Here is a 26,201-nt window from a genome sequence, read left to right as displayed (position 1 = left end):
CCCTTGCCACAATATGTACCAAACAAGAAATGTCGTATGTGGGATCTTCCTTGTCCCAGTGGGATATCTAGAGGTGCAGGTTGAGGTTAGTTGGAAACCAAGTGCAGCCTTGTCAGAGCGACAGTGACTCCGAGTTGGAAAGCACAATGGCATCAATGCTCTGGGGAAACAGCATGGATTATAGAGCCAGAGGGGGAGCTGAGAGAGGAACAGGGGAAGCCCCAGCTGTGGTATAACAAGGTTCAACTGGCACTGAGGGCGAACCCGCTGCTGGTATTTCAGATAGAGAGCCTCTCGATTCCTTGGGACCCACAGATGTGTCAGAGGGAGTTGGAAAGGATTCGAAGACAGAACATGGCCTCATGGAATTCTTCGATCTGTCACCGTGTTGTAGACAGCCCAGGAAATTTTGGCAGTGCCGGGACAAGTTGCAGGATCAGCTCCAAAGTCAACTGACTCCGGAAGAAAGACAGAGAGGAATGATGCCACCTTCATGAGAGATTGAGAATGGCAGAAAGGGGCTGAGTTCCACTTGGATTTTTGTGTTTTTTTTTTTCTTTTTCTTCGATTTACCCGAAAATTTAAACCGCAAATTACTACACACCTTGGGATTGACTTCTGCAACCACTGAACCGGGAACAGGATAAAGACCAAGCTTTGTAATTGGGCCAATCTCAACTAGGAGTCTTTTGGTGCTTGGCAATATACAAGCTTTGCCTTGCGGTCCCATATGACATTAAGGTTCATCAACCAAGTTGTGACAACACCAGGCTCACAGACAAACCTGAAGGAGATCTGTCACAGACATTTGCTTGTAGCAGTCCCTAGAAGGTTAAACCTTGTAGTTCTGGGAAGTGACATTTTAAATGCATATTAGCAGAATTTCTAAGGCAAAAGTATTTCTGGAAGAGATGAGAAAAATCTCCAGATCCACTTTTAGTGGTGCAGATAGAAAAGAAGTGACGTCAGCGTGTGGGTGTGGAACGTTTTATGAGCTACGCAACGCACCACCTACCAGCGTGCAGAGATACTACTGAAAAAAGTTTCCGAATTCAGACTTCCGCCTGGGGAATACTCATAAGGTGAAAAATCTGCAGTTAAGTCTCTGTCAGAAACATATATTCATGAAAGCACTATTGCCTCAGAAATCAGGTCCAACAGAAAAGTCACTTTGCCTGCTCAGTCTTCAGCAGTTTTTGATTTAAGCCCACTCCACAGACCCTCCACCATGGGAGAGGCAATGCTTTGACGTCTTTTCTAAAGGTAAGGAAATATGTGATTAAACTATCCATCAGAAGCACAAGTTATGTACCTTAGGTAATGCTCTTTGTAGTGAACACACAAACTTCACACTCCTCACTGTCATCCCTAGCCCCAATTTGTAGAGTAGCGTCTTTAACATCTAAAAAAAAATCCCAATTTACAGATCAGCACATTGTCACAAACAATTGCACTATGCTTTGCTTCTGAAGGCATGGCAATGGAAAGAGATAAGAACTGGTGTCAGTGTGCAGGGCTGGTGCTTATATGTGGGTCTGCTTTGTCACTTCAGGAATGGCGCAGAGCCAGTGCAGAGCTGCACAATGCTGCTTGCCAGCATGCAGGAGCACTGTCGTGAAGCTTTCCAGATCCTTAAAGAGTTGAGGAATCTGCGGTTAGATAAGAGTATCCCCTAGAAAGAGTGTTACCTAAGATAAGTAACTTGATCTTTGAGCTGCTGCAGCCCAGAAATTCTGTCCATTTGGTGCTTTGGTTCATGTTCAGCATATTTTGATTGTCACTCAGAGAAACATGCGATCTGAGGCAAATGCTCACATTACCAGACACAGAAGGCCAATCAGAAATCAAAAGAAAGTAGAGGAAATGGAAGCAGTCTCCAAGAGATATCTTGACACCCTCTCGGAGTAGTCAAATGATGACAGAAGCGCAGATGTGCCAGACCTGTTCGGCACACCTTTGATGGTTGATTTTGTATGAAGCCAAGTCACATTAAGCCATGGCTAATAAAAAGAGATGCTGTGGTTTAATCAAACAAATGGGTGAGAGGTGGTTTGCACACATATCGAAGGGTATCTCCTATGATACAGGCTGTCCGGAGTGGAGGTGAATGATGTCTCAGTCACCAATTTTCGCTTTTCTTTCTAGTTCTTCCTTTAGTTTGGGATATTCTCCACAACACTACAAGGAGGTAGTCCACTTTGTGTTTGTCATTGGCCAGAATGGGGTGAGCAGGGTAGAGGTGAGGCATAAGTTGTGCTCTGCTTGTTTACTCCTTTTTTTTCTATTCAAGTTTGGTTCCTGAGCAGGAGCGTTGGTCTAACGAGCCAAGGTGGTGTTTATGAATAGTTTTGTTCATAAATACTAGAGTACATTTGGGATCCATGTTTCCTTTAGGCACTATACAAAATAACAAAAAAGAGGGGCTAATATTTATCCAATCTTGGTGGCCAGAGCACACCAAATTTCTGCTTAATTCAAGGGCTATTCAAAATGAAGGAGAAATGCATTGTCCATCTCTGTATCATGTATTTTTTTTGCGGTCTACCCATGCAGGGAATACAATGTTGTCCAGCAGCGATTTGTAAAGGTGTACTGTGTCATGCACACAGCCCAAGAGCAGGTCGCGGTTGAAGGTTACAGCTTGAAAGGAAGAGGGGAGATGGATGGGTTTAAACTGATGGGAAGAAAGCGTGGGAGAATACAGAGAACGGAGAGAGTTAACACTAAAAGCCAAGAGGCATTCTCCCCACTGTGGTACCAATAAATGTCTGTAAACTACTGAACAATAATCACACTTCCACCAGCAACAGTCACCTCAGACCCTGTAGTGAGAAGAATTAACTACCCTTGCTCAATTTGGAAGTTCACTTTGGGTGACATGTTCTGCATAGTTCTTGCTCTACTGATAAACAATATAGTGACTGTCCAGTAGACGTAAAGCTTGCTATGTTCAGTGAATAAATAACATATTGTAGACCCTAAAAATACAGTGCATTGTGGCACAGCATTTACATGCCATGCAGAAGACTTTCATCCCAACAAGCTCCAGCGGTCTGTTAGTAACTTCTTGTTTTAAGAAAGAGAGACTGCTGAGGTTGTGGACTGTACTCTACAAAACACTTAAGTAAGAACAAGGCAATTTCAAGGTTGAGCAGAGACACACGTCCTCTAAAACACCTAGGCCCAGATTTGCACTTTGAGCAATGTGTTATGCTGGGATTTACTATCCAACGCATATGAGCTGGCTTGTGTTAAGGGGGCATTTTATGGGCCGTACATGGGTGTTCCCAGGCAGCCACCCATGGGTTTTGATACAAATCCTGATCTAAAAATATTCCTACAACAGGGATTTGTGCCAAAATCCTACACTTCCTGCGTTGTACAGCAAACATACAAAGCAAGGACACTCCCTCCTTCGCAATAAGGTGCAAGTGTGTGCGCATTGCCACCTAAAGTGCTCCAGCACAGGGAGATAGGAAAGCAGCACCATATTCTTGTAAATATGCCACTTTTTTGCTCTTTCACTTTCATGCAATAAAATGCATCAAATTTTGTTACTGCATTGTGTGAATTTTCCTTAAATCTAAGGAGTAAAGTGAGTTCTGAAGAGGGTCACCTCACCTCTCAAGGACAGTGGCATATCTTTTTCTTTCTGGCTGTTACTTCTAGGCTGCAGAATGCACAACAAAAACTGTGAGTGGGCCAATCAGTCCACTTAATTTGCACACTAAAAATGGAAACACCATGTACTCACGTTTTTAAAAGCAAATAAAACAATATAGAACCACGCTCTTTAAAATTTCCTCAAACGTAAACAACTCTAACCTAATATATGGAAAACCTGTACTAATCTAAAAATGTTAATATCACCCACCTGACTTCAAATTGATTTAATATAGATTTGGATAGATTCTCACACCTCAGCTCATCCTGCTTGTATCTTAAAAAAATATATGGGCAAGCTGGTCTTCATTCTGCATTCATGGAGTTGTACAAATAGTTATATGTTTATTGTAAAATCAGAAATTGGCTTTCCTTCAGACCACTCTGTTTCAGCAGGCCTCTGTTCTGTGATATCAGCCGATTCATCATTTTTATCGTTTTTGTAATGGAATATCCACATCTTGGTTTCTGCTTCAAGCACCGTGGAGTGATTTTAAGGAATGTCGACAATGCTCAAAAACTTGCTAAATTTTCACATTAACAGGGGAATGCAGGAAGATACAAAGGCCCATATTTATACTTTTTTAGCGCCGCATTTGCGCCACTTTTTGAAGCAAAAGCGGTGCATACTTACAAATTGTATTTTGTAGGTTTGCGCCTCTTCTGCGTCAAAAAAAGACGCAACTGCGGCGCTAAAAAAGTATAAATATGGGCCATAGTGTCTCTATTTGCGTACAAGCTGTTAAAGCTCTTTTTGGTTACTCTGGTCCTTAACTTGAACCATGTCTTGGCTCATTTAAGGCATTCAAAAATAAACAGATGCATGCAACACATTCAACAGAGGAGGAACAAATACACAAAAATGTAGTGGTGATCTTCCCCATGCGGAAAACTTTCATAACTTAGGGTGCAGTATCATTATCATCATCCAGGACATACTGTGCCGCGACACTGTCCCCTAAGCCTTTTGTTTCCACCCTGCACTGGGTGTGTGACAAATGAATTACTACTAGAAGACATTGATTGGGCCACAAATAACGAAGGTTGGGTAGGATGGCTAAGGGCTGTACAATCTATCCCCATTTTTTGTGGCTGTAGCTATAGTTTTTAGTGATGTGGTTGTCTGGAGCCAGGAACAACAGTTCTAAAGACCGCAGTGCTAAGGCTAGTGTCAAAAGATCCTTGGCAAGACGAATCCTCCAATGTTCTGTTCTTTGTGGTCCTCCAAGCCTGTGGTCCCTTGCAATGCCCACCTATGTAAGTAGTGTTGCTAAGTGCTTCCCAGTCTGTCCTGTAGGGCTTGCGTTCCCAGACGCATCTGTTCCTGAGACTCCTGCAGTACACGCACTTCAATGATGTGGAAGATGTGGCAGAGGCCAGCTACTAGCAGCACTGTGAAGGCGACAAACCCCAGGAGGTAGTAGGAAAGCTTGGGGAAGGCCCCCTCTGTCTGAGGCCACAGCAGTGACACCACACCCATAAAGACTTGAAGCAGCAAAAGGAGCATGCCCAGTATGGACATTCGACCAGTGGAAAAGCGCTGGTGCATGGCACTGTGCAGTCCCACCATTACCTCCGTCTGAGCCTCATTCATGATGTTCACAAGTTCTGGGTTCAGTTCTGGAAAGAAAAATGGATACTCAGCCGCGGGAAAGGAAAACACCTTCTTACCATAATAAAACAGCTATAGCATCAAGGCAGAGGGACCGTGAAAACATGTACGGCCCAATTAATCATGGCTAGGAAACATCAGGCACTGATGGATGCCTGGAGACTCACCATTGGGTGTGGATTGCGCTTGCTGCTCCACATGAAGTGTTGCCATTACAGCCTCATGGTCAGAGAAGGGAATTGCCTTCCCGGGTGCCGTTCCTACTGTGGTCCTCAGCTTTACACATTTCATGGTGAAGTTCGACAATCCCTATGGCAGAAGCCAAAGACAACATTCAAGGAACGTCTTCACCAGACATCATCTTACCACCAGTTATAAGCAGTTACTACACTTTTGAGTAAATTATTTTAGAGACACTATGGAAGGGTGAGAGCATACTGTACAGGATTTATTCTTCCCAGTGCACTTTAAATTGTTAACTCAAATACATTTTTGGGGTATTTGGGAGCAACGGTTACATTTTGTAAGTTTTGGAAGCATTAAAGTAGTACAACACAGTTGTACAGTACATTCGTTTGTGAACTATTCTAACACAATATTACTGCCCAAAAATGCAGCTAGTCTGTCTATAAATAAGGTGCATATAGTACAGCAGTGTTATAGTACAAGACAATGGGATACATATATTACTATGCAATACAAATACGTAATGATGCCAACACAATTGCAACCAGTGTGCACATTCAATCAATCAGCAGATTTGTAGAGCGTGACTGTGACTAGTCACCCGCTAGGGTCTCAAGGCGCTGGAGGTTGGGGGGGGGGGAGGTTGGGGGGGGAGGGTGGGAGGAGGGTGCAGCAAGGGAACAGTCATTGAAGATCGGTTGGGGATCAGTCGAAGAGCCAGGTTTTGAGGTCTTTTCTGAATTACGATAGGGTGGGAGATCTTCTAAGGTGGATGAGGAGGGAGTTCCAGGTCTTGGCGGTGAGGTGTGAGAACAATCTTCCGCCGGCTGTGGTCTTCCGGATGTGTGGAATGGCGGCGAGGTCGGTAGAGCAGAGCTGTCTGGTGGGTGTGTAGAAGTGGAGTCTGTGGTTGAGGTATTCTGGTCCAATGTCATGAAGGGCTTTGTAGGCATGCGTGAGAAACTTGAATGTTAATCTCTTCTCTATTGGGAGCCAGTGGAGGTCCCTCAGAAGGGCAGAGGTGTGGCTGTGTCTGGGGGTGTTCTTGATGAGACGGGCAGAAGCGTTGTAGATGCGTTGCAGTCTTTTCCGTACCTTGGCGGTGGTTCCGGCGTAGAGTGCATTGTCGTAGAAGGTGGCTGCTGACTAGGGCCTGAGTGACTGTTCTTCTGGATTCGGTTGGGATCCATTAGAACATTTTCCATAGCATGCTCATGGTGTGGAAGCAGGGGGAGGCGACTGCGCTGGCTTGATGGTTCATTGAGAGTGCTGAGTCCAGGATGAAGGCGCGCATGGTCGGTAGGGGCCGGAGTGCTTCATAGGGCAGTGGATGACCATGAGTCGTCCCAGGTGGAGGGGTTGTTGCCGATGACAAGGACTTCTGTTTTGTCATGATTTAGCTTGAGACAGCTATCCTTCGTCCAGGCGGCGACTGCTCTCATTCCGTTGTGGAGGTTGGCTTTGGCTGTGTGCTGGTCGTTGGTGAGTGAGATCATTAGCTGTATGTTGTCTGTGTATGAGACGATGTTGAGCGCGTGGTGTCTGGCGACGGCTGCTAGTGGGGCCATGTAGAGGTTGAAGAGAGTGGGGCTCAGAGAGAAGCCTTGCCGGATGCCGCAGTTGATCTTGGTGGCCTCTGAGTAGAAGGGGGGAGTTGGACCTTTTGAGTCCCATCGGTGAGGAAGGAGGTGATCCATTCTAGTGCCCTGTCGCGGATGCCGGAATCATGGAGGTGAGTCCGTAGAGTGTGGTGGGAGATGGTGTCGAAGGCGGCGGACAGGTTGAGGAGGATGAGAGCCGCAGTCTCACCCCTGTCCAGGAGAATGCAAATCTCATCTCTGGCAGCGAGGAGGGCAATCTCAGTTCTGTGGTTGCTCCGAAGGGTCCAGGGTGTTGTTGTCTTCGATGTGCTTGGTGAGTTGCCTGTTGACAGCTTTTTCAATGACTTTCTCTGGGAAGGGGAGCAGAGAGATGGGTTGGACGTTCTTGAGGTCATCTGGGTCTGTGGTGGACTTCTTCAATAAGGGGTTGATTTTGGCGTGTTTCTAGATTTCTGGGGAGGTGGCGGTTTCGAAGGAACGGTTGATGATGTGCCGGAGTTTGGGAACGATTGTGTTGCCTGCTTTGTTGAAGATGTGGTGGGGGCAGGGGTCAGAGGGTGAGCCAGAGTGGATGGAGTTCTTGATGTTGAGGGTTTCTTTGTCGGAGATGTTGGGCCAACAGAGTAGGTGACGGGGGTCCGGAGAGGCTTCGGTGGTAAATATGACCATGGCGGGCATGGGGTGGTCTTGAGCCGGGAAACTGTTGTAGGTGTCTGAGATCTTGCGGTGGAAGTAGGTGGAGAGGTTGTTGCAGAATTCTTGGGGGGGGGGGGGGATGTCTGTGGAGTTTGCTCTGGGGTTGGCCAGTTTGCTGCTTATTGCGAAGAGCTCTTTGCTGTTGTGTGTGTAGTTGATGATGCGTTCCTGGAAAGCGTTCCTCTTTGTGGTCCTCATGAGTTGGTGGTGGGTGTTTCTGGCTTTTTTGAAGGCTTCGTGGTCGGTGGGGGTCTTGTCGGTGCGCCATTTTCTTTTGAGGCGTCTGCAGTTTTGTTTGGATTCCATGAAGGCGGGGTGAACCAATTGGCTTTCGTTGCTGTGCATCTCTTGGAGGGTTTGCTGATGGGGGCTAAGGTGTTGGTGCAGTCTGAGATCCAGTTGTTGAGGTCTAGGGCAGCTGTGTTTGCATCAAGTTCATCTCGTGGGGGGAGGGGGGAATTATTGAGGTTGGCAGTTAGCTCATCCTTAATGATCTTATTCCCGCTCCAGCGTGTTGGGGGTGGGGGGAGTGAGGGTCAGGGTCAGAGAGCGAGGTGTCGGTCAGGTAGTTTGCTGAAGGTGAAGTGGATGCAGCAGTGGTCGGTCCATTGGAGCTGGTGGTGTGGCTGACAGAAATGTGGTTGCTGGCGGGGAAGATTGGGTCGAGTGTGTGTCCCACGGAGTGGGTGGGTGAAGTGATGAGTTGCTTGAGTCCAAGGTAGGTGAGGTTTTCGAGCAACATTGTGGAGTTGTTGTCGTTGGGGTTTTCCAGGTGGAAGTTGAGGTCCCCAAGGCGAATGTAGTCCTTGGAAGTGAGCGTGTGGGTGGTGGCGAGGTCGGCAATGGTGTTGCAGAACAGGGGGTAGGGGCCAGGCGGCCTGTGGATGAGGGTGCCTCACAGTGTGGTGTTTGGGTTAGTTCCAATCTGGAAGTGGAGGAGTTCCATGTTGGTCGTGATGTCTTCGGTGTTGGTGGAGAGGCGCAGGGGACTCTTTGTGGACGATGGTGATGCCTCCCCCAGTTTGTGCGGTCTTTGCGGATGATCTTGTAGCCGTCAGGGCTCGCGATGGCGATGACCGGTGCTGAGGATGGGTTTAGCCAGGTTTCTGTGAGGAAGGTGACGTCAGGGGATATTGTGTTGATGAGGTTCCAGAGCTCGATGACGTGACTTTGGATGGAGCGCGTGTTGATCCGGATGCAGCTGAGGTTGTGTTCTGCTTCATGGGTCCTCGGGGGTAGATTAAAGTTGCGGAGGCTGGTGAATCTGCAGTGGCGACAGGTGAAGGGTCTCTTGGTGATGCGTGGTGGCAGATGGAGGATCGTCCGATGTTGAGTGCGTGGAGGGTATTGAGGTTGTAGCAGTGGATGGTGCCGGACCAGGCTTCCTGGCGCTGGGTGCTGTCAGGACGCAGACGGGCTTGCCTTTGGTGCGCCTGCTGCGCAGCGTGCTCCATTTAAGGGCTGGGGCTGAGGGCGGCAGGCGAAATGCCGGGAAGAGCCTTGATGGGCTGGCGAGGTCCTGAGTGGCTTCTGTGCAACGCTGGTACTGCTCTGGAGGGTCCTGGTGCTGCTGGGAGACGCTGTCGCTGGCAGAAGGTAAGCAGGAAACACTAACACCAGAATCCCACCAACGTGTCAATTGAGAGTTCAATGCTTAATTTTTGTGTCTCACAATCCATCCACTGACACTCCTCTTCAAACCAGAACTCCAGCCATCATCCTGAAAACTATTACAATGTCTGGCCTCCACCCACACTATTTACCAACATTAAATATCACACCTCCATCACCATATCAATCTCTAACTTTCATGCAACCTGTACACAAGACGTATCACTCACCTCCAACCATGAAAATCATTTACTAGCATTCAAAACACTTCCTATAAATATATTCTAACCAAACACACACACATCTCTCACCTTTACGAACACCTTCTTTCACTATCTAATCCACCCACTAACATTCTAAACACTCACCAGCATCAAACCCTTCCCAAAAGCTACACATTTTTGCTGCTAGCCAACTCACCTTGTAGGCGTTCTCCCAGCATGGCGTAGAAAAGCTGTGCAACCTTGCACCCATGGACTTTTAGCTGACTTACCTTTTGTTTTCTCCCAGTAGGCTCCAAACAGAGTCCAAAGGAAGGGCTACATAATTTGACTGTCAAAGTTCAACTGGTAAGAGGGACACCCATGCTTAAGGAGTATTGCTGCTTCCTCATATCAAGCTGCAGGGAGACTGGTTATGGTAACTGATTATAGTCATAGGGAGAAATGCCCTTATCTCTACCCAGATCAGTGAGGCGAACTACAAGTCTCTCTCTTTTAAAATCAATGTGGTCTGCCATAACTGGTTTTGTTGCCTTCTTCATTGTTGGTGCTGAGCAATATGCAGTTTTTCATGTTAACATGGTGTATGGGACTAGGAGCCAGTGTACAGGATGAATGGCGTTCAAGTAGGAAATAATATATGGGTCAGCACAAAATGGTGGTTCTCCTGGAGGCTGTTTCGTTCTCTGGAAGTGAGACACCTTGGCCGGGGTTCCTGCCTCAATGTTCAACTGTAATTGGTGGGCTGCACGGAAGAATTAATTCATTTGGTTGCCTAAGGAAATAAACATATGCCTCTTTGCTTAATCACTGTATCTGAAAATTCTCTTCATGTATTCTGCTAGGAATTCTTTGTAGCCAGGGGATCCTGGGCAAGGTTGTCTGGTCCCAACTCTTCAAAACATAGTTTGACAGTTTTCAAAACAACCATTGCTCTGATGCCCAACCCAAAAGATTGGAGAAAAAATGCAAAACCTGGAAATAACTCCTCATGAATCGAAGAGTGTTTGGAATTTAAAGTAAGCTTGTACTTCAAAGGACTCAGGATTCCTGTCCATGCTTCAAAAAGAACAAACGGCACTGGCCACTCGGAATCTTTAAGTATTTTATTTGAATGCTGGGGAAATCGGCCAGAGCACAGGTTCGCAAGGGAAAGTATCTTGCTGGTAGCTGATTCCCACTTCAGGGCCAAACAACCCTAGATTCTAGAACCCTAACCCCTGCAGAGCCGTCTTCGAAGAGGAAGAAGCTGAACTAGAGGAGCAGAGCCCTGACCAAGATGTGATATGGTAAAGTACAGCTGACTGAAGCCTCCCCTGAAGGACATTTTGAGGAAGTGAAGAACTCCGGAGCAACGCAAATCTTTCATTCCAGCTGGCAAGAAGCCCCAAGAAGCAACTGCAAGACCCTGAGGTAGAGAATCTGCAGAGCCATATTAAGGGCCTGCAACTCCTCTGACCCGCCCAGTGGCTTCCTCGATGCAGAACAACACATTTCTTCCTTTTCACCCCAGGTCTTAAGAGTTTTGCCTTCTTGGCGGCAGTTTCAAATCCATAACAACTGAATGGTCCATCTAGCACCAGTCATTATCCGTCACCAAGTGGCGGCCTTCAACTGAAGATCTTTACAATGACCAGGCAGTTCTTAGCTGGAGGCTCCTGAAGCACCTCAGAGGTACTTTGTTGTAGTGACTTTTAAATGTAGCACTTTCCCCCGCAATAACTTTGGAATGATTTTGGACTAGGTTGGAGGGAAGAAGATTTGTACCAAACTGGATATATATTTGTATTCTGTCAGGAATGTTGCATTGACTGGCTGGACCTACATAAACTGTAACGCAACAGAGAATGTTTATTGGGGCAGGAATTACCCCTGCATGGCTAACATGTGTATACACCTGCCCTAAGTGCCCAACTGCTTCTGACACTGGTATTCAGACTTATTTTTCCCCTTGGCATCACACTAATTAAACGTGCATGTGCATGGGCCTGTTCCAGGTAATGCAAATGCCAGAGGTGAGACACAAAGTGGTGGTGCCAGAAAACTACTATTTGGTGAATGTTTAATGCGACATGAGTTTTTTTTCTCTGAGACAGTGCAGTCAACAGACCTCTTTCATGCAAAGTCCTGCTGTTGTGTGAAGTGCAGATCCCTGTTTTTAAATCCTGAGAGTGTGTGTGCTGTAAATGTGTAACACATGTATGGTAGTAGGACTGTGCGAGAAGAGAATCTGAGTACTAGGGCCAGGGTATCTATTTAAGATGGCACAAGACAGAGGATGGATGTAGCTTAACCAGGCAGGAGAATCGTAATCCATGCATTCTGTAGCTAGCGGGAGGGTAGCAATCTAGACGCTGAAGTGAGAGAGGATGGAGACTGGGCTGCCTAGAAATCCCATGAAGACTTCATTAGCAAAGGACTGCCGCGTAGTTCTGCCTGAGCACTGTCATTTGGTAGATGATAGGGGTGAAGAGTGTGACTGCAATTCCTTGTTGTCATGCTGAAGATGTTTCTGGACAGGGCCCTGATTATTGCTTCAAGAAGGCTAATGACAGGGATGTAAAGAGATCTCACACTACATTGTGCCCTTGTTTTAGATACTCCTGCTCGGTGCCAGCATCATGGCTACCAGCTGAGAGAGGTGCCACCTTGCACAAAGGTAGCATCTGAGGTGCTGTCTGACATTCACATCACAATGAGAAACAACCTAAACTGGTTCTGAAATTTTAGACTGAATCCACATCCCATCTGAATAAGGTGTATAGAAGTAGGATGCAAACCACCTAACTTTGTCCCACTTCAAAGTTCGTCATGGCCAAGTTAGTGAGTTCTTTGCAAAGTTTTCAAAGGACTGCTGCATGACCAGGGCTGGTGGCTACATAACAGCCAGCGGAGAGGGGAGTTCTACTGAAGTCTGCACTTTCTGCTGGATGAGCTCAAGAAGTAGTGCCTAGCTCTGCAGGTGGCAACTGTCCAGGAGGAGAAGCCCACCATATCCCAGATGTAGGGAACAAGCCAGAGACCGTGAGAGACTGCAAGAGAACGAAGCTAAGAGAGACCCATGTGTATACTGGTCGCACAGTCGTCCTGAATGGTTCCATTCATGAACCACAACAAAACGTCTGCAAAGCTGAAGCATGGATGGAGATTGTCAGCCAGCTATAACCCTGAGACTGGTGTTGCACTTAAACACTACGTTGTCAAGTTACAAGCAAGACAGGGCTCAAGACCCTGACAGTATGCAAAATCCTGCCCAGCCTAGTACTCCAATTTACGGGGCTTGAGAATTATGAGACACTGAGCTGCAGACCGAGATATGCTAAGCGAACATAAGACTTTGAGCGAGTAACCACTGCAAGGCAAAATTTGAACTGAACTGTTGGGCTCATCTGTACCTTTGGGGTTTTTGCACCTGTGCCTCATCAGTGGCTGGCCCTGCATTACAGGAGGGAGACCACAGCTGCTGGGGAACTCCATCAGATAGAGAAGGGTAAAGAAAGGAGCAGTGCCTCAAGGAAAACTGAAAAGAGGGTCACAGCTGTGTCAGATCCCCTCAGTGGCGGCTCATCCTTTAGGGCAGAGGGGCCACGACCCCCCACCCTTTGCTCCCATGAAGAGTGTCTGAACAAAGGTCAGCCTGACAGACACTCTTCATGTTCAGGTCAGGCAGCCAGAAGCAGACATGCGCGATTTGCACAGACTCCTGGCTGCCTGAGCTGAACTTTGCTGGGCTGAGGAGGTCACAGCTCCTATGGGCGTGACCTCCTCGGCCCAGCAAAGGTGCCTCGAAGCCCTCCCCTGGGTGACGAGGAAAGCGATACCCATTGACACTCGCCCTGGGCGCTTCAGGTTTAAGCCCTGATGCGCCCAGGGCGAGTGTCAATCAGTGACACTTTGTCACAGAGTGGGGTGGGGTCAGCAGTCTCACTGACCCCATCCCACTCTGTGACGAGGCTGGGACTGAGGGAAGGCAGCAGTCCCAATCCTCCTGGGACCTAGAGGCTGAAGGTAAGTGTGGTGTGTGTGTGTGTGCATGTTTGAGTGCTATGAGTGTTGTTAATGGATCTGCATGCGTGTGTGTGTGTGTGAAAGAATGAGTGTGTGCGATCTTTTGAAATGAATGTTTGGTGCATGCGTTGATGTTTGAATGGTATGAATGTTGTTAATGGATGTGCGTGCGTGTGTGAAAGAATGAGTGTGTGATATGTTTTAAAATGAATGTTTGGTGCGTTCGTGCATGTTTAAATGGTATGAGTGTTAATGGATGTGCGTGTGTGTGTGAAAGAATGAGTGTGTGTGTGCCCCGCCTGCCCCTCCCCCCCCCCCTCCCAACGCTGCCGGCCGCCACTGGATCCCCTAACTGTGATTTTCATTATTACTTAATGCTGCATCATTACAGTACTTTGTTTTAAACCAAACCACAAGCAGTCGTCTGGACAATGCATTAGCTTTGAAGAAACCAAACAGGTCGTTTAGAAATAATGGGTACTAATGACACTAAACTGTGAGCAATTCTGAGCTAAGACGCACACAAGCACAGAAGGGTTTATAATAGTTTCTGAATCTAGCAGCTATTAAGGGCCAGATGTATCAAAGTGTTTTACCCATTTTGTGTCTATGGGAAAATGTGTATGTATTTGTTCGATGGCATGTGTAGCTGCAGATACACATGCTGTGCATATCCCGCCATCTAGTGTTGGGCTCGGAGTGTTACAAGTTGTTTTTCTTCGAAGAAGTCTTTTCGAGTCACGAGATCGAGGGACTCCTCCCCTTTCGGCTCCTTTGCGCATGGGCGTCGACTCCATCTTAGATTGTTTTCTTTCCGCCATCGGGTTCGGACGTGTTCCTCTTCACTCCGTGTTTCGGTTCGGAAAGTTAGTTGAATCATGGAAAATTAGACGGTATTGTTTGCGTTCGGTATCGGGTTAGTTAACGCAGATCGACACCGAATTTTGAAAAGCTGCGGTGGCCCTTCAGGGTTTCGATTCCCCGGCGGGGCCTGGTCGGCCTGACCACGTGCGTCTTCAAGGCTAATGGAACGGACCCCATTCCACTTCTGCCCGAATGCCACAACAAGTATCCTTACACAGATCAACATTTGGTCTGTAATTTGTGTTTGTCACCCGAACACAAAGAAGATACCTGCGAGGCCTGTCGAGCGTTTCGTTCGAGGAAAACGCTGAGGGACCGGAGAGCAAGAAGGCTTCAAATGGTGTTGGCGCCGTCAGGACACCACAACTTGGAGGAAGAAGAAACCTTCTCCATTGCTGACTCGGATTCGGACGAGGCAGAAACAGAACAGACGCCGAAAACCGTGAGTAAAACATCCCTGGCCAAAACTCACGTAAAACCCATGAAAGCCCAGGGGACGCCACCGCGGGCAGGCCATGGCTTAATCCGAAAAATCGGTGACCGTCCATTGGCACCGAAAAAGGGCACACATGTGTCGAAGTCATCCGACTCCGGTCGAGATACCGGCACAGAACAGACTCGGCACCGAGACACTGATTCAGAACAATCTCGACATCGAGATACCGGCACCGAGATGAGTAGGCACCGAGAGATGGGAACACCGAAACCCAAAAAAGTGCCTTCGGAGCCGAAAAAGATGGTTGAAAAGGTTTCGATACCGAAACATCCGGCTTCGGAGCCGAAAACTAGTTCCTACACTGAGGAACAAGGCCTTTCCAAACAAATGCAAAGCCATAAATTCGGACAAGAGCTAGTAGCAGGGGAGCAAGATTACACACAGAGAAGGCTCCACATTCAAAAGGAGACAGGAAAAATAAGAACTCTCCCTCTTATAAGGATGAAAAGGAATGAAAATGTCACTTACCCAGTGTACATCTGTTCGTGGCATTAGTCGCTGCAGATTCACATGTTTAGCACAGTCCGCTGCCTGGTGTTGGGCTCGGAGTATTACAAGTTGTTTTTCTTCGAAGAAGTCTTTTTTGGTCACGGGACCGAAGGACTCCTCCCTCTTCGGCTCCATTGCGCATGGGCGTCGACTCCATCTTAGATTGTTTTCCCCGCAGAGGGTGAGGATGGAGTTGTTTGCTATAAATAGTGCCCATGCAATGGAGTGAATACGTATGTACATAAAAAGTTTATAATTATTTACAAATGTACAAATGTTTAAGATTTAAGATCTACTTCTAAACGGCTACAGGCTTCCCGGGGAGGCGGGAGGGCACATGTGAATCTGCAGCGACTAATGCCACGAACAGATGTACACTGGGTAAGTGACATTTTCAGTTCGATGGCATATGTTGCTGCAGATACACATGTTTAGCATAGACTATAAAGCAGTTACCTCCCCTAAAGCGGTGGTTTAGCCTGTAGGAGTTGAAGTAGTTTGGAATAATGTTCTTAGTACAGCTTGGCCCACTGTAGCTTGTTGTGCATTTAGTACGTCTACACAGTAGTGTTTAGTAAATGTATGAGGCGTAGACCAGGTTGCAGCCTTACATATTTCGCTCATAGGAATGTTTCCTAGAAAGGCCATTGTAGCACCTTTCTTTCTGGTTGAGTGTGCCTTTGGTGTAATAGGCAATTCTCTCTTGGCTTTAAGATAGCATGTTTGAATACATCTGACTATCCATCTAGCAATGCCTTGTTTAGAGATTGGATTTCCTATGTGTGGTTTTTGAAAAGCTATGAACAGTTGTTTTGTTTTCCTGATTAGCTTTGTTCTGTCAATGTAGTACATTAGTGCTCTTTTGATGTCTAATGTATGTAGTGCCCTTTCAGCCACGGAATCTGGTTGTGGGAAGAACACTGGCAATTCTACTGTTTGATTTAAATGGAATGGTGAGATTACTTTTGGTAGAAATTTTGGATTTGTTCTTAGAACTATTTTATTTTTGTGTATTTGAATAAATGGTTCTTGTATGGTAAATGCCTGTATTTCACTTACTCTTCTGAGGGATGTGATTGCAATGAGAAATGCGACTTTCCACGTTAGATATTGCATTTCACAGGAATGCATGGGTTCGAAAGGTGGACCCATGAGTCTTGTTAAGACGATGTTAAGGTTCCATGAAGGAACTGGTGGTGTTCTTGGTGGTATAATTCTTTTTAGCCCTTCCATGAATGCTTTTATAACTGGTATTCTAAATAGAGACGATGAATGAGTAGTTTGTAGGTAAGCAGATATTGCTGCGAGGTGTATTTTTATAGATGAAAAAGCGAGATTCGCTTTTTGCAAATGTAGTAAGTATCCCACTATGTCCTTCGTAGAGGCATGCAATGGTTGGATTTGATTGGTATGGCAGTAGCAAACAAATCTTTTCCACTTAGATGCATAGCAGTGTCTAGTGGAAGCTTTTCTAGCTTGTTTTATGACCTCCATACATTCTTGTGTGAGGTCTAAGTGTCCGAATTCTAGGATTTCAGGAGCCAAATTGCTAGATTCAATGATGCTGGGTTTGGATGCCTGATCTGTTGTTTGTGTTGTGTTAACAGATCTGGTCTGTTGGGTAGTTTGACATGCGGTACTAGTGAAAGGTCTAGTAGAGTTGTATACCAAGGTTGTCTTGCCCATGTGGGTGCTATCAGTATGAGTTTGAGTTGGTTTTGACTCAATTTGTTTACTAGATATGGAAGGAGAGGGAGAGGGGGAAAAGCGTATGCAAATATCCCTGACCAACTCATCCATAGAGCATTGCCTTGTGATTCGCGGTGTGGGTACCTGGATGCGAAGTTTTGGCATTTTGCGTTTTCTTTTGTTGCGAACAAATCTATCTGGGGTGTTCCCCAAATTTGAAAGTATTTGTTCAGAACTTGGGGGTGAATTTCCCATTCGTGGACTTGTTGGTGGTCTCGCGAAAGGTTGTCTGCTAGTTGGTTTTGGATCCCTGGAATAAATTGTGCTATTAGGCGAATGTGGTTGTGAATCGCCCACTGCCATATTTTTTGTGTTAGGAGACACAATTGTGTTGAGTGTGTTCCTCCTTGTTTGTTTAAATAATACATTGTTGTCATGTTGTCTGTTTTGACAAGAATGTATTTGTGTGTTATTATGGGTTGAAAGGCTTTTAACGCTAGAAATACTGCTAACAGTTCTAGGTAATTTATATGAAATTTTGTTTGGTGTACATCCCATTGTCCTTGAATGCTGTGGTGATTGAGGTGTGCTCCCCACCCTGTCATGGAAGCATCTGTTGTTATAACGTATTGAGGCACTGGGTCCTGAAATGTCCGCCCTTTGTTTAAATTGTTGCTGTTCCACCATAGAAGCGAGAGGTATGTTTGGCGGTCTACCAACACCAGATCTTGAAGTTGACCCTGTGCCTGTGACCATTGTGATGCTAGGCACTGTTGTAAGGGTCGCATGTGTAGTCTTGCGTTTGGGACAATGGCTATGCATGATGACATCATGCCTAGAAGTTTTAGCACAAATTTTGCTTGTATCTTTTGGTTTGGAAACATAGCACTTATTACCTTGTGGAATGCTTGCACTCTTTGTGGACTTGGAGTGGCAATTCCTTTTGATGTGTTGATGGTTGCCCCTAGATATTGTTGTGTCTGACACGGTTCGAGGTGTGACTTTGTATAGTTGATGGAGAAACCCAGTTTGTGAAGGGTTTGTATGACATATGTGGTGTCGTTTGTGCACTTTTTTACTGTGTTGGTCTTGATTAGCCAATCGTCTAGGTAAGGAAACACATGTATCTGTTGTCTCCTGATATGTGCTGCTACTACTGCTAGACATTTTGTGAATACTCTTGGTGCAGTTGTTATTCCGAATGGCAACACCTTGAATTGGTAATGTATTCCTTTGAATACGAACCTTAGGTACTTTCTGTGAGAAGGGTGTATCGGTATATGAAAGTACGCATCTTTTAGGTCTAATGTGGTCATGTAATCTTGCTGTTTGAGCAGTGGAATGATGTCTTGTAGTGTGACCATGTGAAAGTGGTCCGATATGATGTAGGTATTTAGTGTCCTGAGATCTAATATTGGTCTTAATGTTTTGTCTTTTTTTGGAATTAGAAAGTACAGGGAGTAAACTCCTGTGTTTTTTTGTTGTACTGGTACTAACTCTATTGCATCGTTTTGCAGTAGTGCTTGTACTTCTAGTCCTAAAAGTTCTAAATGTTGTGGTGACATTTTGCGTGTTTTTGGAGGGATGTTTGGTGGGAATTTGTGGAATTCTATGCAATAGCCATGTTGGATTATTGCTAATACCCAATTGTCTGTTGTAATCTGCTGCCAAGATTGGTAGAATTGGCTTAGTCTTCCCCCCACTGGTGTTGAGTGAAGGGGTTGTGTGACTTGAAAGTCACTGTTTAGGAGGAGGTGTTTTTGGAGTCTGGAATCTTCCCCTACTCCTTGGGAATTGACCCCCTCTATATCCCCTGAAACCTCCCCTTTGGAATGAACCCTGATATGGTGTGGTTCTTGTTTGTTGGCTGGTGGTGTCTGTGGGTTGGCCACGAAACCCCCCCTCTAAATGGAGTTTTTCTAAAAGAGCCTCTGCTCTGCGGGGAGTAGAGTGCGCCCATGGCTTTGGCCGTGTCTGTGTCCTTTTTAAGTTTTTCAATGGCTGTGTCCACTTCAGGGCCAAAAAGTTGTTTCTCGTTGAAGGGCATATTAAGCACAGCCTGCTGGATTTCAGGTTTGAAGCCTGAAGTGCGGAGCCAAGCGTGTCTCCTTATGGTGACAGCAGTGTTGACTGTTCTCGCTGCAGTATCGGCTGCGTCCAGTGAAGAGCGGATTTGATTGTTTGAGATTGTTTGTCCCTCTTCAACTATTTGCTGCGCCCTTTTTTGGTATTCCTGGGGAAGATGGTCTACGAGAAGTTGCATCTCATCCCAGTGTGCGCGGTCATATCTGGCCAGCAGCGCTTGAGAATTTGCGATGCGCCACTGGTTGGCTGCCTGTGATGCCACTCTTTTTCCTGCCGCATCAAATTTTCTGCTTTCTTTGTCCGGAGGTGGGGCGTCGCCAGATGTATGGGAATTTGCTCTCTTGCGAGCTGCCCCTACTACTACGGAGTCAGGTGGTAACTGCGAAGTAATAAACACTGGGTCTGTGGGTGGTGGTTTGTATTTCTTATCCACCCTTGGGGTGATGGCTCTTGATTTTACGGGCTCTTCAAAAATTTGTTTTGCGTGCCGTAACATCCCTGGTAGCATTGGGAGACATTGATATTGGCTATGTGTAGCCGAGAGGGTGTTAAATAAAAAATCATCCTCTATAGGATCGGAATGCAGTTGGACATTGTGGAATTCTGCAGCCCTAGCCACCAGTTGCGAGTATGAGGTACTGTCCTCTGGCGGTGACGGCTTTGTGGGGTATGAATCGGGATCATTGTCCGGCACTGGGGTGTCATATAGGTCCCAAGCGTCTTGATCCTGATTATCTTGACTTATGGTAGTTTGCGCTGGTGAGTGCATTTGTGGCGGTGTTTGTGCCGGCGATGCCTGTTGTGGTGGAGAGGGCGGAGGCGTGACTTTTTTAACCACTTTGGCTTGTGGTTGTGCGTCATCCTTAAGAAGTCCGATCCTTCTTTTCCTTATTATTGGGGGAAGGGTTGATATCTTCCCTGTGTCTTGCTGGATGTACAGTCTCTTTTGTGTGTAGTCTGATTCTACACTTTGGAGCTCTTGTCCAAATCTGTGCATTTGGCCACTTATTCCTTGTTCCTCTGTGTAGGATGAAGGTGTGGAACTTTTCGGTGCCGAGAGAGAATCTTTTTTCGGCTTCGGCACCGACAGAATTTTTGTGGATTTCGGCAGTGTGTCTCGGTGCCGAGGTTTTTCGGTGCCGGCATCTTGTTTTTGCCTCTCGGAGCCGCTATCTCGGCTCCGAGGTTGCTCCATGGCGGTCCCTCGACCGGAGTCGGGTGTCTTCGCTATGGGCGTGCCCTTTTTCGGCGCCTTCGACGGGTCGCCGGTCTTATGGGTCGAGCCATGGCCTGTTGGCAGTGGCGTCCCCTGGGCTTTTGTCTTCTCGATGGTTTTAGTTTTCGACGTCTTACTCACTGTTTGTTGCTGTTGTTCGACGTCGGAGTCTCCGGATTCTGATTCCGGAACCGAGAAAGTTTCCTCTTCGTCGTCGAAACGTTGTTTTGTTGGCGTGGACGCCATTTGTAGACGCCTGGCTCTTCGGTCCCGGAGTGTTTTTCTGGACCGGAAGGCTCGACAGGCCTCACAGGTATCCTCCTTGTGCTCGGGGGACAAGCACAAGTTACAGACCAAGTGCTGATCTGTATAAGGATACTTACTGTGACATTTTGGGCAGAAACGAAACGGGGTCCGTTCCATCGGCTTCGATGTCGCACGCGGTCGGGCCGACCAGGCCCCGATGGGGGAATCGAAGCTACCCCAAAGTCTTCCGATGATCGGTGTCGATGTACCTAACTATCCCGATACCGAACGGAACAATACCGACGCTTTCTTCCGAGATTCTGACTAACTTTCCGAACCGAAACACGGAGCGAAAAGGAATACGTCCGAACCCGACAGCGGAAAAAAACAATCTAAGATGGAGTCGACGCCCATGCGCAATGGAGCCGAAGAGGGAGGAGTCCTTCGGTCCCGTGACCAAAAAAGACTTCTTCGAAGAAAAACAACTTGTAATACTCCGAGCCCAACACCAGGCAGCGGACTGTGCTAAACATGTGTATCTGCAGCAACATATGCCATCGAACACTTGCTTTCCAAGATAAAGATAAACAACCACAGGCAAAGGTGGCAAAACAAGTAACTCCGCCACCATCACCACAACGCTCACCACAACCATCACCAATGGCTACCCCATACAGGGATGAGCCAGATGCATGGGATCTTTATGATGCGCCTGTATCAGATAATAGTCCCGACTGTTACCCAGCAAGACCATCACCACCTGAAGACAGTACTGCTTACAACAGGTGGTGTCCAGAGCAGCTGCTTTTCACAATGTGACACTGCACGCTGAACCTATTGAAGATGACTTTTTATTTAATACTCTGTCGTCAACACATAGTCAGTACCAGAGTCTTCCGATGTTACCGGGAATGTTGAAACACGCAAAACAAGTATTTCAAGAGCCTGTAAAAGGCAGGGCCATCACTCCTAGGGTGGAGAAAATGTACAAGCCTCCCCAACAGACCCTATGTACATCACGCAGCAACTGACACCTGACTCAGTAGAAGTAGGCGCAGCACGTTAAAGGGCGAATTCACACACCTCTGGAGATGCACCACCACCAGACAAAGAAAGTCGCAAGTTCGAGGCTGCGGGAAAAAGAGTTGCAGCACAAGCAGCCAATCAATGGCGCATTGCCAATTCACAGGCTTTGCTATCAAGATATGATAGAGCTTATTGGGACGAAATGCAACACTTCATAGAACATCTACCCAAAGAGTTCCAAAAGCGTGCACAACAAGTGGTGGAAGAGGGCCAAAGTATCTCGAATAACCAGATATGATCGGCAATGGATGCAGCAGACACAGCTGCAAGAACTGTAAATACAGCGGTCACTATTAGAAGACACGCATGGCTACGCACCTCAGGATTCAAGCCCGAAATCCAACAGGCAGTGCTTAATATGCCTTTTAACGGACAGCAGTTGTTTGGGCCGGAAGTGGACACTGCTATAGAAAAGCTAAAAAAGGACACAGATACGGCCAAAGCCATGGGCGCGCTCTACTCCCCACAGAGCAGAGGCACATTCCGGAAAACACAATTTAGAGGGGGGTTTCGGGGCCAAACCACAGAACCCTCAACCTCACAAACCAGACCCACATACCAGAGCCAGTATCAGAGGGGAAGCTTTCGGGGACAATACAGAGGTGGACAGTTCCTGAAAACTAGAGGAAAGTTCCAAAGACCCCTCAAAATAAACAGTGACTTCTGTGTCACATATCCCAAACACATAACAGCAGTGGGGGGGGGAGACTAACAGATTTTTACCAAAACTGGGAAGAAATAACAACAGACTTGTGGGTCCTAGCCATTATCCAACATGGTAATTGCATAGAATTCCTACAATTCCCACCAAATGTGCCTCCAAGAACACACAACATGTCCAAGCAACACATCGATCTATTACAAATAGAGGTCCAAGCGTTGCTACAAAAAGATGCAATAGAACTAGTACCAAATCATCAGAAAGGAACAGGTGTTTACTCCCTGTACTTTCTCATACCCAAAAAGGACAAAACTCTAAGACCTATATTAGATCTCAGAACACTAAATCTTTACATCAAATCAGATCACTTTCACATGGTGACACTTCAAGACATCATCCCCTTGCTCAAACAACAAGACTACATGACGACATTAGATCTCAAGGAGGCGTATTTCCATATACCCATACATACTTTGCACAGAAAATACTTAAGATTTGTAATCCCAGGGGTACATTACCAATTCAAAGTGTTGCCATTCGGGATAACAACAGCGCCAAGAGTATTTACAAAATGCCTTGCAGTAGTGGCAGCCCATATCAGAAGACAGCACATACATGTATTCCCGTATCTGGACGATTGGTTAATCAAAACCAATACGCAAGAACAGTGTTTTCAACACACACAATACGTCATAGAAACCCTTCACAAACTAGGGTTTTCACTGAACTACCAAAAATCACACTTACAGCCGTGTCAGATACAATAGTACTTGGGAGCAACAATCAACACAAAAAAAGGAATTGGCACTCCAAGTCCACAAAGGGTACAAGCCTTCCAAAACGTAATATAAAGCATGCACCCAAACCAAAGGTTACAGGTAAAATTAGTAATGAAACTACTAGGCATGATGTCCTCATGCATAGCCATTGTCCCAAACGCAAGATTACACATGCAGCCCTTACAACGGTGCCTAGCAACACAATGGTCACAAGCACAGGGTCAACTTCAAGATCTAGTGTTGATAGACCGCCAAACATACACCTCGCTTCAATGGTGGAATACTATAAACTTAAACCAAGGGCGGCCTTTCCAAGACCCAGTGCCTCAATACATAATCAAAACAGATGCTTCCATGGTAGGGTGGGGAGCACACCTCAACCAACACAGCATCCAGGGACAATGGGACACTCAACAGAAACAGCTTCATATAAATCAGTTAGAACTACTAGCAGTGTTTCTAGCGTTGAAAGCATTTCAACCACTAATAGTACACAAACACATTCTTGTCAAAACAGACAACATGACAACAATGTATTACCTGAACAAACAGGGAGGAACACACTCCACACAGCTGTGTGTCTTAGCACAAAAGATTTGGCATTGGGCTATTCACAACAACATTCGCCTAATGGCGCAATACATACCGGGAAATCAAAACCAGTTAGCCGACAATCTCAGTCAGGATCACCAACAGATCCACGAATGGGAAATTCATCCCCAAATACTACAAACTTACTTCCAAAGATGGGGAACACCGCAAATAGACCTATTTGCGACAAAAGACAACACAAAATGCCAAAACTTTGCATCCAGGTACCCACAGCCTCACTCCCAAGGCAATGCGTTATGGATGAGTTGGTCAGGAATATTTGCATACGCTTTTCCCCCCTCTCCCACTCCTTCCGTATCTAGTAAACAAATTGAGTCAAAACAAACTCAAACTAATACTAATAGCACCCACTTGGGCACGACAACCTTGGTACACAACACTACTAGACATGTCAGTAGTGCCTCATGTCAAACTGCCAAACAAGCTAGATCTGTTAACTCAACACAAACAACAGATCAGACACCCAAATCCAGCATCGCTCAATCTAGCAATTCGGCTCCTGAAATCTTAGAATTCGGACATCTAGACCTTACCCAAGAATGCATGGAGGTCATCAAACAGGCTAGGAAACCAACTACAAGACATTGCTATGCAAATAAATGGAAAAGATTTGTTTATTACTGCCATAATAATCAAATCCAACCATTACATGCATCTGCAAAAAACATCGTAAGCTACCTACTACACTTACAGAAGTCCAAGTTAGCTTTTTCATCCATTAAAATACATTTGACAGCAATTTCGGCTTATCTGCAAATTACACATTCAACTTCACTATTCAGAATCCCAGTGATAAAAGCATTTATGGAGGGTCTGAAAAGGATTATTCCACCAAGAACACTGCCAGTTCCTTCGTGGAACCTCAACATCGTATTAACACGACTCATGGGTCCACCATTTGAACCCATGCACTCCTGTGAGATACAGTACTTAACATGGAAAGTAGCCTTTCTAATAGCTATCCCATCTCTCAGAAGAGTAAGTGAAATACAAGCCTTTACCATACAAGAACCCTTTATACAGATACACAAACATAAAGTAGTTCTACGCACGAATCCCAAATTCTTGCCTAAAGTCATATCACCGTTCCACTTAAATCAAACAGTGGAGCTCCCAGTGTTCTTCCCAGAACCAGATTCTGTAGCTGAGAGAGCATTACATACATTAGACATTAAAAGGGCACTAATGTACTACATTGACAGAACCAAACAAATTCGCAAAACAATTGTTTGTAGCTTTCCAAAAACCTCATACAGGTAATCCAATATCCAAACAAGGCATTGCCAGATGGATAGTTAAATGTATTCAAACCTGTTATATAAAAGCAAAAAGAGAACTGCCTATTACACCATAGGCACACTCCACTAGAAAGAAAGGCGCCACCATGGCCTTTCTAGAAAATATACCAATGACTGAAATATGTAAGGCAGCCACATGGTCTACGCCTCATATATTCACTAAACATTACTGCGTGGATGTGTTAACAACACAACAAGCCACAGTAGGACAAGCAGTATTAAGAACATTATTTCAAACAACTTCAACTCCTACAGGCTAAACCACCGCTTTTGGGGAGATAACTGCTTACTAGTCTATGCACAGCATGTGTATCTGCAGCTACACATGCCATTGAACGGTAAATGTCACTTACCCAGTGTACATCTGTCCGTGGCATGAGAAGCTGCAGATTCACATGCGCCCACCCACCTCCCCGGGAGCCTGTAGCCGTTTTATGTTGATAAAAATAAAACTTGTACATTTGTAAATTTGTAAATATATCACTTTTAGTCACATTATGTACATACATACTTAATCCATTGCATGGGCACTATTACTATATACACAACTCCTACCTCGCCCTCTGCGGGGAAAACAATCTAAGATGGAGTCGACGCCCATGCGCAATGGAGCCGAAAGGGGAGGAGTCCCTCGATCTCGTGACTCGAAAAGACTTCTTCGAAGAAAAACAACTTGTAACACTCCGAGCCCAACACTAGATGGCGGGATATGCACAGCATGTGAATCTGCAGCGTCTCATGCCACGAACAGATGTACACTGGGTAAGTGACATTTTCCATATATGGCCCTTTACACCTCTTACCAGCTTTTTCCTAATGAGGAAAATAGAAAACACTGTTGTATAAAAGCTTCTGTTAGGGCTTCATTTTATTGGTTGAAGCATGGTAGCACAGTATCTGAATGAAGCAGTCCACTTGAGTTGCCTATTCCTTCTCTTGGGCCCAGAACCGCCACATTCAACACCATACCAAGTGACCGCAGCATAGGATAATGCCCAAAGATGCAGACACAACCAAAAGAACAAGCTACTCACCTATGTTAACGCTCCTTCTGGTGGATATTCTATGAATCCTCACTTTGG

At 46.0% G+C, this 26,201-nt stretch overlaps 1 protein-coding gene across 1 annotated transcript in view; it reads right to left on the bottom strand.

Annotated features, from left to right (window-relative positions):
* Nucleotides 1-537: 537 nt before the first annotated feature.
* The window catches only part of SMPD2 (sphingomyelin phosphodiesterase 2), a 136,641-nt gene continuing 110,977 nt past the window's right edge, over nt 538-26,201 (bottom strand). Inside the window, exons 10-11 of the mRNA XM_069238775.1 lie at nt 5,443-5,584; nt 538-5,283 (exon numbers count right to left, since the gene is read on the bottom strand). Of these exons, the coding sequence (XP_069094876.1) occupies nt 4,934-5,283; nt 5,443-5,584 (492 nt within the window). The 3' untranslated portion in view covers nt 538-4,933. The remainder of the gene's footprint in view (nt 5,284-5,442; nt 5,585-26,201) is intronic.

The sequence above is a fragment of the Pleurodeles waltl genome, chromosome 6, assembly GCF_031143425.1.
Source record: "Pleurodeles waltl isolate 20211129_DDA chromosome 6, aPleWal1.hap1.20221129, whole genome shotgun sequence".
Lineage (NCBI taxonomy): Eukaryota > Metazoa > Chordata > Amphibia > Caudata > Salamandridae > Pleurodeles > Pleurodeles waltl.
This window is presented reverse-complemented; position numbering and strand designations above follow the sequence as displayed.